The sequence below is a fragment of the Vombatus ursinus genome, unplaced genomic scaffold, assembly GCF_900497805.2.
Source record: "Vombatus ursinus unplaced genomic scaffold, bare-nosed wombat genome assembly UNPS02014798.1, whole genome shotgun sequence".
Lineage (NCBI taxonomy): Eukaryota > Metazoa > Chordata > Mammalia > Diprotodontia > Vombatidae > Vombatus > Vombatus ursinus.
Window position 1 is genome coordinate 57,372,163 of NW_020954576.1, and position 14,653 is coordinate 57,386,815.

General features: G+C 36.5%; 1 protein-coding gene across 2 annotated transcripts in view; it reads right to left on the reverse strand.

Annotated features, from left to right (window-relative positions):
* The window catches only part of LOC114050096 (conserved oligomeric Golgi complex subunit 2), a 71,952-nt gene that overhangs the window by 33,735 nt on the left and 23,564 nt on the right, over window positions 1-14,653 (reverse strand). For both annotated transcript variants that reach the window (XM_027871649.1, XM_027871650.1), the window contains exons 6-7: window positions 2,537-2,645; window positions 1,549-1,728 (exon numbers count right to left, since the gene is read on the reverse strand). In XM_027871649.1, coding sequence (XP_027727450.1) covers window positions 1,549-1,728; window positions 2,537-2,645 — 289 coding nt within the window. The remainder of the gene's footprint in view (window positions 1-1,548; window positions 1,729-2,536; window positions 2,646-14,653) is intronic.

A 14,653-nucleotide genomic window follows, 5' to 3' on the forward strand; every position in this document is an offset into this window, starting at 1 on the left:
CCACTAAGTGGCAAAAGGAGAATTAACTAGGACAGGTGAATTCAAGTCTAGACCTTTTTCCACTATACTATATTCCTCTTATAGAAATACCTGATTAATAGGAGCACGTTGTTTATCCAACTACTTTGGTTAACTATGAATTTATTGTAGTTTTAGTAGGAAATTATACTTTAGAGAGGTTAATGGTATAAAGATTTCCAATTAGTTGACAAAAAATCTGTGAGCAGTGCTGGCTCAGGTTCACAATGATAGAAAGCTTCGGCTATCCAGAACTTTTATGAAATGAGTCATTATGAAATAGCTGAATTTTCTGACAAGTTGAGGCTTTACCACATAAGCACCCAAACTTTTATTTTAATCATTTCCAGCAGAAAACTCTCCAAAATGTATTAAGCTGATTATACCAAACATAATGTGGCCTCAAGTTGAGAAGACTGAATGGCTTTTCTCAATTATCTGTGTGAATATCAAATCCAATTATTTGGAAGGCAATGATACTCACAGGACCTACTGAGGTGGGTTAAGCTACTTGTGCCTGCATTAAACTGTCTCAGACCACCCACTCTTCTGAATTCTTGCATTTGTTTTTTAATAGTTTTTCTTCAGTTTACCTTGCTATGAATCGTTTCTTCTCATTGTCAATGTGTCTCCAATAAGAAGTCCTTTCCAATGTGTTCTATTTCTAATCTGCTGTAGTTTAGAAATTTTGTTAGAATTGTATGAAAAATAAGAAAAAAGATACCCTGAGTGAGGCACTGGGAAGCTATAAATTAAGTGAATGAATCTAAAACATGAACTTTGTGATATCATTTTGGCTAAATAAGACATCTCTTTTAAACTATTCATTGCTTTTAGTTGTATTCTGAATGTGAACTGTTATAATTCTCCTTCCTCTAGACAGTCAGCCTTCAACATTTGTGGTTTGGGTTAATCATCAATAATTAAACAGAAATTTTTGGAGATTTGTAGAATACTGCAGAAAATCACAGATGACGTACATATGTACAGAAAACAAAAAAAATTAGTTAAGTCATAAATGCATAAATATTGTATATATTAATATATTTTATTATTTACTACCATAAGTATATGTACATTAATGTATCATAAACAGTTACATTTTGTTAAAAGTTTCAATGCGAAAGAATTATGGGCAAAAGACTATCTTTGGGAACCCCTCTTCTCTGTCTCTCTACCATCCAGACTCAGTCACATGATTTTCTCTCACAGTAATCACTGTATCTTGTGCTTTTTGTAGAAGGAAATCCATGAAATAGCTGCTGCAAAGACTCTGCATAGTGTGAGAGATACTAATCTCTTCCACATAGAAACTGCAATTTTTTTAAGGGGTGTAATGTGTTGTTTCACTTGTTTTGTGTGTTAAATAAATATGACCAGAATTATTAAAAATAAAGGTTTGGAGTGGAGCCTAGAGTAATTTGAGGTTTTTCACATTTGCAGGAGTTCTGCTCCCCTAACTCTCATGAATGTCAAGGGACAACTGTACCTGTTAATTTTCCAAATAAAAAAATCTTGTAGTGTACATACCTCATCAATGTATGGCTTCACTAGTACTTGTCCAACTAATGCCTCTGCATCTCGTGTCTTGTCAATTGTTGCATAAGTCCTCAAGCAATGACGTATTATATCAACATTAGAAGTCTGGAGACCTTCTAATAGTAGTCCTTCTAGTGACTGTTGCAACATGGCTGTAATACCAGCGATACGCTATAAGAAAGAGAAAAATAGTAAAATATAAGCCCCCAAACCTCTAGCTTACAACAATGATTTTTTTACAAAGTTTCCTGCCCCAAGACAAACCATAATATAGTCAAAATTAACAATGGTATTCAAATTCCTGGAAAAACAAACAAGAATTTCATACACAAAATAGAGGGAAGAATAAAATATTTTTAAAAAAATGAAACTTGTAATCATCACAGATTTAAAGATTCTCTAAGAAGCTTGGAAAACTAAAGTTGACCACTTCTTGGATTATATGCAATTGTTACATATGATTTACTCTTCATATATTTGTATAGTGCATTATAATTTTTAAAAAATGTTCACATATACTGTATCACTTAATTCTAACTGCCTTTGGGGTTCAGGAGAACAAGTAGAATCCCCATTTTTTTCAGAAGCTCCAAGAGGTTAGTAATAATTATAACTGCTAGAATTTTACAAAGTTAAGATTTGCAAAGATGAAGACATTAAGGCTCAAAAAAAATTAAGTGACTTGCCCAGGATCACATACAGAGTTAATGTTTGAGGCAAGATTTGAATTCAGGTCTAACACTATACTCATTGTGCCACATAGTTAAATCACCTGCGAAGGATCAAAAGTCCAATAAGGAGTGTGACTAAAATTAGGACCCAGGTCTTCTAAATCCACAAGTATGGTGCTCATTGTTTACACACCACAGTCCCTCTCTGGATGTATCACTAGAGAAAACAAAAAACTGAACTACGCACATTCCTAAATATATTAATGTCCTAAATCCCCTAAACCCATGAAAATCAAAATGATACTTACTGGTCTCACTTTATCCAAAAGAGGCATTCCTTTGCTTTGAACAGCATGAAATTGTAACTGGTTAAACTCTGTGGCAATTCTCTCTAAAATCTGCCCAGTCAAAAGTGGGCTAAAAAGAAAACGATTAAAGGAAAACTTTATAATATATAAAATTTAACTAATTCATTGTGTTTTCTCTTATCTGTCATTTTAAAAAAAATCTATACTATTACTTTAGTTAATTTATTTTTAGAAAATAATATTCCAAACTTGGTTACTATCAACAAAGACATTTGAATACACAAAAATGAAAAATAATTACATACAAGACTGTAAACATTATTGATTATAATTTGTATTCTAAAATGTGGATGTTAACATTGAAAAACTACTCCTAGGTCCTCTTCTGGACTCTATTCTCTTCTGGGCATTTTTACAAATTTTATGACTATTAAAAATATCATTATATAATTTGCCTTGCATAATGTCAATGTACATATTACTATTTTTCTTTTCTTGTCTCCAGTGACCTTTTTCCATATCTAACTATTTAAAAGGCTAAACTTGAAAATTATTTCCCTTTCTCTGAATCTTTTCCAACTTGTGAGAACCAAGTATGTGCAGAGCATTATGTTAGATCCTAAGGTAAATGGCAAAGGAATAGCCAATAGTTTTTACCTACTGACACCCTCGATTGAACTGTAGAGCACTAACTCTGAACATAGATTAAGACTAGAACTAGGACTTTAGACAATAAGGTGAACCAATTTTTTAAAATTTTTATATGTTTCTGCCATTATTTCTCTGTTTTTCTATTTGCTGCTTCCAACTTGACTCCCAAACGTTCTCTTCACTTGCCATACTATTTATAGCTAGCATTTATATAGTGATTTAATGTTTGAAAACATGCATCATCTTATTTGTATCATATATTACATGTATCATCTTAACTGATCCTCACAATAATCTGTAAGGTAGATTCTCTTACTATTCTGTCAAATAGTCAATAAACATTTATTAAGCATCTGCTATGTGCCAGGCACTGTGCTACATGTTGGGGATACAAAAAGAAGCAAAAGACAGTCCCTGTCTTCAAGGAGCTTACAATCTAAGAGGGAAAACACTAGAATTAAGACGGGTTGGGAAAGGCCTCCTGTAGGAGATGGATTTTAGCCGGCACTTGAAAAAGCCAGGGAAGCCAGGAGACACAAATAAGAAAGGAGAGTATTATAGGGATGGGAGACAACCAACTGAGAGGTGCAATGCTTGTTAGTGGAACAGCCAGAAGGCCAGTGTCATTGGATCAGATTATATGAAGGGTAGTAAAGTATACAAAGACGAGAAAGGTAGGGGAATGCTAGGTTAATGGGCTTTGAAAGCCAAACAGAGCATTTTGTATTTGCTTCTGGAGGCAACAGGAAGCCACTGGAGTCTGAGTAGAGGGGTGACATGGTCATGAACCATGAAAGGAAAATCACTTTAGTGGTTGAATGGAGAATGGATTAGAGAAGAAACTTGTGGCAAGCAAAACCACGCGGGAGATAAATGCAAATAATCCAGGTATGAGGTGATGAGGGCCTGTAACAGAGTGGCGGCAATGTCTAAGGATAGAAGGGAGTGTACTGGAGAGATGTTGCACAGGTGAAATTGACAGGCCTTGGATATGAAGGGTAAGAGACAGCAGAAATCCAGGATGTCACCAAGGTTCTGAGCCTGAGGGACTGGGGAGGATGGTGTTGCCTGAGGGGGCAGTGAGGAAACTATTGTTGAGAGAACTAAATGGCTTATCCAGATTTACATAGTGTCCCAGGCAGGACCCAAACTTAGGTCTTCCTGTTCAAGTCCAATACTGTGCCACCAACGTAAATCTTCCCTTTCCTAAATTTAATTCTTCTTCTTCCTGAGAACTGTCTACCTTTTCATAATTTGTTACTTTAATAAAATAAAAATGGCCCTCAAAATAGCAAAAATAGCAAACTAAAAATCTGTTTTGTGTATATGCTTACTTTTAATTTTTTATGAGGGCAGGGAGCAAATTTCACAATCTCACGAATAAAGATGTTAATGAATATAAAACATAGAACTTACAAATTAGAATCAAGTAGAAGTAATTAAATGTATGATATAATCTCATCTAAAGGATAATGGTATTAAGCACAATTTAGATGTAAGACAATTCAAGAACCTCTAATAATAAAGAATTCACTAGCAACTGAGGTAACCCATTACATTTTTTGAGAACTTTTATTCTAATTAGGTTGAAACCAATTTTTCTGCAACTTTTACCCATTGTTCCTAGTTCTGTCCTGGGCCAAATAAAACAAATTAAATCTCTTTTTCACATGTGATAGCTGTTTCACTCTAAGTCTTCTCTTCTCCAGGCTAAGCATCTTAATTTTCTTCAACTGATACTTCATGACACGATTTTAAGTCCCCATACCACCTTAGTCATTGCTTTCTTCCTAGTGCTTTCCAGTGTGATACCATCCTGGCAAATGTTCTGGCACCCAAAACTGAACAAAGCATCTCAGATTTGGTCTGACCAGGGCACAATAACCTTTTTCATTCAAAGAATCACAGCTCTGGAGTTGGAAGGGCCATCTAGTCCAACTCTGGACACTATACTTCCATTAACACTGCCTAAGACTGCATTAGCCTTTTCAGTGGCCACATTACACTGATGACTTACAGTTATTCAAATACTCCTGTCGTTTTCACATTTTTGTCTAAGCCCTATTTCCCTATTCCTATACTTTTACAATTGGTTTTTTGAGTCTGAGTACAGTAATTTATGTATTAAGACGAATTTCAGCAGATTTGGCTAAACCAACAGCAGTCATGGAGTTGGGATATCTTGGGTTTGTCTTGTCTCTGACACATACTGGCTGGGTGACCCTGGGCAAGTCACTCAACCTCTATGTCTCCACATAACTCTAAGATGCTAAATTGGAGAGAAGTCACCAATGTGTCCTGCTGGAGGAAGTTTCCTCTCCAGGAAAATAATAGCCTAGATAAAAAAGCAAAAACTGACAATGGTAATATGACAAGTTCTTTTCTTGCCTGGTTTCTAAGACTACTCTGGTAAGCAGCCATTTAAAAAGCTGTAAAGAATTTCCTCATTGTAACCAGTATTTCACCTATGTTTTTTCCCATTACTATGTTTTCACTCTTAACTTCAATTTGGGCAAAATCTTTTCCATTAAGACCATGAGCCCTATAAGTGATAATAACAACAATAATGATAATAAATAATTCCAGTTCATTGGAATGATGGTGTAGAAGGGAAAAGGATATGCCAACTGGATTGTTCAATATAAGCATAAGAAGTTACAAACATGTTCACACATTATAGGTAGTTATCATGTTGTGTAAAAAGCAATGGAATTAGAAGACAAAGGTTCATGTTCCACCTCTGCTACAGAATGGCACACCACAGTCTGAGCTCCAGTTTCCTCATGGATAAAATGGAAAATAGTGCCACTTGACTCACATAGTTGCTGCAAGGATCAACTAAGATAATGTAAGCAAAGCACTTCGTAAACTATAAAGTACTATATCAGGAACTATACAATTGTAGTTTATTTTGGTATTCTATAGATATATTATTCCTATGTAATTCCTATAGAATTCTACAGGAATATGGCTCAACCCACCAAACATGGATGAGCACCAGCCCCTCCTCCCTAAATTTCTGTCTTTGGTCTTTTCTCTCTATAAGCTCTCTCTCCCTTGGCAATCCTATCCAATCAAAGGCTAGATTATCAACTCTGTTCAGATGATACCCACACTTTTATCTTCAATCCCTTGCCCTAATCTCTAATTGTGTGCTGAACATTTCCACCTAGATTTCTTAACAGCACCTCAAATTCAACATATCTAAAACTGAACTGACCATCTTTCTCCCTAAACCTGTCCTTCCTCCAAACTTCCCTATATCTGATGGCATCTTCCAAGTCAATTAGTTCATAAATAAGTCATCTTGACTCTGCCCTTTCCCTTCCCCACATCCAGTTAGTTGTTAAGGCCTGTAAATTACCCCTCTGAAGGCTCTCTTATTATATCTGTCCCCTCCTTCTTATGGCCTCTACTACTACCCTTCATTTCCTCTCACATGGACTACTGTGACAGACTTCTAAATTGTCTCCTTACCTCCAGTCTTGTCCCTAATCCAATCTAGCCTGCATTTGACTCCCAGAATCATGTTCCCATTTCACTCCAACCATTTCATTAACAGCGCAAAAACTTTTCAGCAAGTCTTCATTTATAAACAGAATTAAATACAAATTTCACAGCACTCAATGCTCTTCATAATTTGGCTCCAAGTGTATTTCCAGACTGATTACATACTACTTCCTCTTCACATACTCTTATATTCTAGTAAAGATGGTCTATTCCTCATTCCTAAATCCTTCCTGCCCTTTTCCAATTTTGTGATTTTTCACTCTACTCCCCCAATCCTGAAATGGACTCCTACTACATCACTGCCTACTGAAATCCTCCTCTTTCTTCAAGGCTCATCTCAGGTATTTTCTCCTAAAAGAAGCGGTTGGCATAAATGGAGGCAAGCCATCAACTCCTTTATTGATAGGCAGCATACCCTTTTTAATAAATGCTATCTTACTCAGAGATATGTGCCTCAGTTACTTTTTTGTTAAATTTCACCTGCAACATTACTATCCAGATCTTTTCTATGCTTATCATATCCTAACTTGCATATAATTTATATATCTTATTGCCCTATAAGTCTGAAAAACTACTTGAGGGTGAGGACTGTGTTAAATATCACTTCTGTATCCCCAATACTCGATAACAGATGCCATTTCCAAATTAGGGGTTGGAAAAGGAGAAGACAATAAAGTGGACTCAAGCAAACGGAGTTAAAAGGTAAAAGAGGAACTAGGTCACTATCATTAGAACGATTATTTTATTTGACAGTCTACAAATCCCATCAAAGGAAATTTAATGAGTAGTACATTTTCAGCAGAATTATTACAAGCAAGATAAAAACACCGCTAGGCCACTCACTCCATCAGCACTTGTGGTTGCTACTATAATTGCTTGCAATAAGCAATTAAGTCCTAAAATAGCAACCACTTAAAAACAGAAATACAGGATTTTTCCTATACCTCTACGGTAGAGGAGACATAGTAGTTTGACAAAGGCCATGCTTTCCCAATATCCTGTAGTTTGAAAATGTTTTCCACTCCCAAAAATTCTCCCTTTTGAAAATAGGAAATAATGGAAGTTTTCTCATAGGTTTTCATGGCCAAACAACTTATCACTTAGAGGCCAGCCTAGGACATGATGAACCTCTCTGTACTTAGTTATGATAATCCTCAGACAACTAACACAATCTAGGGATAAAAAATGAAACCTAATAGTCAAAGGGAAGAAGGAGAGGGTCATTGCTAGCTCCCATTACCAAATTTCCAACCAATTATGTTATTCCTGGCACCTCAAGTGTATAACCAATTATGCTGCTCTCAACCCTATGATGTCATCTACCCTGTTCTGTTCTTTGTTCTATACTCCCCAAAACCTATAAAAGGGGAGCTGTCTGTCTCCTCGGGGTCTTTGGCATAAATGAAGGTAATCCATTCACCCATTTATTGACAGGCAGTATGCCCTGTTAATAAATGTTATCTTGCAATTACAATTCACAAGTATTAATTCATAAGATGATCTACTTTATCTAAAGCTGTTTTGTCTTCTAATTTTAATGATTTAGTTCTATTTACTACATCTTTTGCATAATTCTTTTGTTTAGAGACTGGAAAGTTAGGGAGATATGTGGATAATTACTAATTCACTATCTTTCAGGTCAACAGAAATGAAAGTGAATTATAACCAAGACCTTTAGGTACAGGTGAAAATTAATGAAGATGCTTCCATCTTCTCAGTCACTCAGGCTCAGTCCTGACTCCTCAATCTCACTCACCACACAAATCCAATCTTCTGTTAAGTCTTGTACATATCTCTTATACATCTATCCCTTTCTCTCCCCTTACACAACCACCACAAAGGTGTATCACCTAATGCCTGGACTACTGCAATTATCTTCTGGTTGGTCTCCCTGCCTCAGGTCTTCTGCATTCCAATCTATGCTGACTTCTAGTGATCAAAATTTCTTTAAATGTACACACTGGCCAGAGGTGCCACTGAAAATTTATCAGTTTGGCAAAGCTGACAAAAAAAGGAAAATGCCAAATGTTGGAGGAGTTATGAGAAAACAGATACACAAATGAATTGCTGGCAGAGCTGTGAACTTGTCCAACCATTCTAGTAAGCAATTTGGAACTATGCCCAAAAGGCTATTAAACTGTGCACACCCTTAGACTCAGTAATATTGCTACTAGGTTTATACCCTAAAGAGAGCAAAGACAAAGGAAAAGGACCCATATGTACCAAATTATTTATACCAGCTCTTAAATGAGGTCCAAAAAAATGGAAACTGAGGGAGCAACCATCAATTACGGAATGGCTGAACTACTTATGGTATATGGATGTGATGGAATACTACTGTGCTATAAAAAATGATGAACGTTTCAAAGAAACCTGGGAAGACTTGCATGAACTCATATAAAATAAAATTAGCAGAACAAGGAGAACAATTTATATAATAACAACAATATTAGAAAGAGAAATAACTTTGAAATAGGAACTCTGGGGGGCGGAGCCAAGATGGCAGAGTGTAAGCAGTGACTTGCTTGAGCTCTCCCCCAAACCCCTCAAAATACCTGTTAAAAAATGGCTCTAAACAAATTCTAAAGCAGCAGAACCCACAAAATGACAGAGTGAAACAAATTTCCAGCCCAAGATAGCCTGGATGGTTGATTGGAAAGGTATATCACGCGGGGTGGGGAGAGGAGCGCAGTTCGGCGTGGGCACAGCAGTGACCCTGGTGCAGGCCTCAGAGGACTAAATTGCGGGCAGCTGTGGTGGTTTCCTGACTTCTCAACCCATGAACGCCAGACATCTTAGAAGGTCAGTGGGAAAAGTCTGTGACTGTGGTGAGAGAAGAAGCTAGGTCTCAGCCACCCACAGGGCAATGGCTGCCTCCTGAGCTTCTGGCCCACAGAAGGAGGAGGAATCAAGTGGCTGATCAGAGGGGGATTGCAGGGATCTCTTTGCCAGTGCTGAGGCAGGAATCTCTTGCTTTACCGGTGCTTGGATCTGGGTCACAGTTCTGAGGGGGGGTCCTGGGGCGAGGAGGAGTGCTGGCGTGGTGGAGAGGAAACACCTTGCCCCTTATCATACCACCTTGGAAGAACTGAAAATTTACAGGTCCCTAGAAGTAGCTCTGAAAACAGCTATACAAACCCCCGAAGCTTGGGACAGTACATTCTCCATATTGGAAGCAGATTCTTACCTTAACAAAGAGTTTATAACTCAAGTAATTGGCCGGGATCATGAGTACGTAGCGCAAAGAGTCAGACTATATTATCTTACTTTGGTGACAAAGAAGATCAAAACATACAACCAGAAGAAGACAACAGAGTCAAAGCTCCTACATCCAAAGCCTCCAAGAAAAATATGAATCAGTCCCAGGCCTTGGAAGAGCTCAAAAGGGATTTTGAGAAGCAAGTAAGAGAAGTAGAGGAAAAACTGGGAAGAGAAATGAGAGTGATGAAAGAAAATCATGAAAAACAAGTCAATAGCTTGCTAAAGGAGACCCAAAAAAATACTGAAGAAAATAACACCTTAAAAAATAGCCTAAGCCAAACGGCAAAAGAGGTCCAAAAAGCCAATGAGGAGAAGAATGCCATCTAAAGCAAAATTGGCCAAATGGAAAAGGAAGTCCAAAAGTTTACTGAAGAAAATACTTCCTTAAAAATTAGAATAGAGCAATTGGAAGCTAGTGACTTTATGAGAAATCAAGACACTGTAAAATAAATCCAAAAGAATGAAAAATTAGAAAACAATGTGAAATATCTCATTGGAAAAACAAATGACCTAGAAAACAGATCCAGGAGAGAGAATTTAAAAATTATTGGACTATCTGAAACCCATGATCAAAAAAAGAGCTTAGACATTATCTTTCAAGAAATTATCAAGGAAAACTTCCCTGATATTTTAGAACCAGCAGGCAAAATAGAAATTGAAAGAATCCACCGATCTCCTCCTGAAAGAGATCCCCAAAGGAAAACTCCTAGGAATATTGTAGCCAAATTCCAGAGTTCCCAGGTCAAGGAGAAAATATTGCAAGCAGCCAGAAAGAAACAATTCAAGTATTGTGGAAACACAATCAGGATAACACAAGATTTAGCAGTTTCTACATTAAGGGACTGCAGGGCATGGAATATAATATTCCAGAGGGCAAAGGAGATAGGATTACAAACAAGAATCACCTACCCAGCAAAACTGAGCATTATCCTTCAGGGGAAAAAAATGGACATTCAGTAAAATAGAGGACTTTCAAGCAATCTTGATGAAAAGACCAGAGTTGAATAGAAAATTTGACTTTCAGATACAAGATTCAAGAGAAACATGAAGAGGTAGACAGGAATGAGAAATCATAAGAGACTTATTAAGGTTGAACTGTTTACATTCTTGTATGGAAAGATGATATTTGTAACTCATGAGACCTTTGTCAGTATTAGGGTAGTTGGAGGGAAAAAATTATATGTATGTGTGTGTGTGTATATATATATACATATATACATATATATATCTAGATAGATAGAAGGCACAGGGTGAGTTGAAGATGAAGGGGTCATATCTGGAGAATAAAATTAAGGGTTGAGAGAGAATTATACTAGGAGAAGGAGAAAGGGAGAGGTAGAACGGGGTAAAGTATCTCACAAAAAACAGAAAAGAAAAGGCTCTTACAGTGGAGGGGAAACAGGGGAAGGTGAGAGGGAATGAGTGAATCTTATTCTCATAGGATTTGACTTAAGGAGGGAATAACATACACACTCAATTGGGTATGGAAATCTGTCTTACCCTACAGGAAAATAGGGGTGGGGGGGGAAGGGGACAAGAAAGTAGGGGGATGATAGAAAGGAGAGCAGATTGGGAAAGGGGGTAATCAGAAGCAAATACTTCTGAGAAGGGACAGGGTCAAAAGAAAGAATAGAATAAATGGGGGGGGATAGGATTACGGGAAACAGTTTTTCACAGCATGTCTACTATGGAAGTGTTTTGCATAACTACACATGTATAACCTATATTGAGTTGCTTGCCTTTTCAGTGAGGGTGGGTGGGGACAGAGGTAGGGAGAAAATTTGGAACCCAAAGTTTTAAAAACACATGTTTAAAAAAATGTTTTCACATGCAACTGGGAAATAAGTTATACAGGAAATGGGGTACAGAAATCTATCCTGCCCTACAGGAAGATAGAAGGGGAAGAGGATAAGAGAAGGGGGGGAGAGACAGAAGGGAAGGCAGACTAGGGGAAGGAGTATTCAGAATGCATGCCATCTTGGGGTGGAGAGAGGGGCAAGATGGGGTAAAAATTTGGAACTCAAAATCTTGTGGAAGTAAATGATGAAAACTAAAAAAATAAATAAATTTATTAATAATAGGAACTCTGATTAACAAAACAAATAACTACAACTCTTTAGAGTATTTATGATCAAACATTCTACCTATCTCAAAATTGAGACATGATGGATTCAATGCAGACTAAAAAATACTTTTGTAATGTGTTTAATGCAGGAATTCTTTTATTTGACTACATATACTTGTAATACATTTTGTTTTTCTTGCTTTCTAATGGGTAGGGAAGGGAGAAGTGAGAGGAAAAGAATTCAGAAATTTTAAAAAAAAAGTGAATTTTAAAAAATGTACACAGTTGGATATTACACCAAGCTCAACGATCTTTATCACCGGCTTAAAAAAAATGCCCATCTCTAATTTTCTAGTATCTCTCATATTTTCCATAATTCCTCAAAGACCACTGACTGGACTTCAAGTATTGATTCTGTAAGATCTTTTCAGTATCCTATATATAGTTCATCTAAGCTGGAAAAGAACTTCTTTCAAAGTTGCTAGATTCTGTTTTACTATCCCTCACATATCTTGTCGTTCAATTCCCTCTTGCATCTTTTCTGACACAAAATCATTCTCTGACAAATACAGAAACAAAAAAAATTTGAGTAATCTGCTTTCAACTATCAAGCAATTTCCCCATTTATTTCAAATGGCAATGTTGTTCTCCGACCTATCTTCTTTTGTTTTTTTTTCCTCTTACCCTAAATATACCTAAAAGTGTCCATTTTGTTTTTTTTTTCCCTGAAAAATTTCTCAGATCTCAGGTCAATCTGGGCTTTATCTTTCCTGACAACTATTACAGCTCCCCTGTAGTCTTTTGTACTGTTCTGTGGCTGTGTGCTCTTGTTTTCCATATCTTGTACTTGACCTCCTTGAATGTGACCATGAAGATCTTTCTGTTAACTACATTAGTCTATTGAGATCCCTTACCTCAAAATAATATATCAAAATGTTTTCTAAAGGTAAAATACCAGGAGAGGTGGCACAACATGATCTCAGAGTCAAGAAGACACGGGTTCATAGACCCACCTTTGATACACACTGGCTTAAATAGACCCTGGACAATTCCCTTAACCTCTCAGTGTTCGAAGGTAAGATTAAAAATAGCAGAATAGTTGCTAATCTGCATTGGTAAAGGAAGTTTCCTCTGTACAAGTTCCCTATTCCAATGAAATCACTAGTCTGGCCCCAAAGCGCAAAAGTCAGGCATTACATTTAGCAAAATGTGAAAACAGCTAGAACCACACAGGATAAGACAGCACTGATGGGTTGTCAATCATACCTTTGGAAAGACCACTAACACTGATGAAATTACGGATCCACTGGAGTACAGCATAATTACTATTTTTTGTCAGAATTATTCCCAGTTTTATTATCAGAATTTCCCAGTTTTATTGTAAGAATTTCATTCTATCCCTCAAACTACCTCTACTTTTAAACTCTTTCCCACAGAATCATACCCATCTTTTCTCTATTCTCTGAAAGTTTGGAAAAACTTATGCTTACTTTGGTACAATCTATTTTATAGTTAAAATATTCAAACACTGAAAAGAATCTTTTCCTACAAGTCCTTTAGTTAACTATAGTTAACAAATACCCACTAAGTGAAATAGGCATGTCCCTAAATGCTGTAAGAGGATACTACAGATGAAACTGAAAGCACTTTATTCACTGCCCTTGAGAAGTTTATAACACAATAAGAGAAACATGATTAATACATCTAAAAAAGACTTAAAGAAAAATCAAGGGCAAGGCTTAAGAAGCTAACAGTTAAAGTATGTTTACCAAAGATCCTACATGTTTTAGAGGTTTGGTCCAGAAGATCCAGCAACAGAACATCTAGCAAGAATACAAGGAATGATGAGCATGGCAGCATATGTATTATATAAAAATCTCCAATTTTTATAACATCTTTTATATATAGGTCCCATATCCATTTGGAGTTTACTGCTGTATATGATGTAATAAAGTATTTTTAATCAACAGTGTGGGCTACTGACTTCAAGTGCTACGGATTCTGTTGTAATGATTAGCTTTTCTATTTTTTTAACCAATAACAAATCATTTTGTGGAAGCAGACAAACCAGCCCCCATTCCCATTTCTGGAAATATTAAAACATTTAAAAATTATCCTAGTCTGAAGCCTATTGATTAATCTGGATAAGAAACTTTATCAGACATCTTTAACTCTCAATTCCAAAACAACATCCTTCTCTTTTCAGATCAGCTTAGGAAAAGACTCAACACTCAAGTAATTAATAAGAGCAAGAAACCTTTGAATAATCCACCTTGACTAGATTAAGATATTGATCCCACTTAAAGGGAAGAAATTCTTTTGATAACTTCAGTTAATGGAAATTAGGATGGCATGGACCAGTTGGAAATGACAATCCCTGAACTGAGTGGTCAATGAGGGATGGCTTTAGGAAAACAATTCTCCAAAATTGTGGCGAAAAATTAAGTGACTATTGTCCTGATAGATGAAGCAAATTGTTAACTGAACTGTTACCTAATCTTTGGACCTTTGATCAGTCTTGACAATGAAATATTCCTTGTACAAGAATCCTATTAAATTGGGGCATCAAAACGACTTGCGAGAAAGACATCCAATGGTATGAAAGAACTGTGTCAGTTTGGACATTTCTT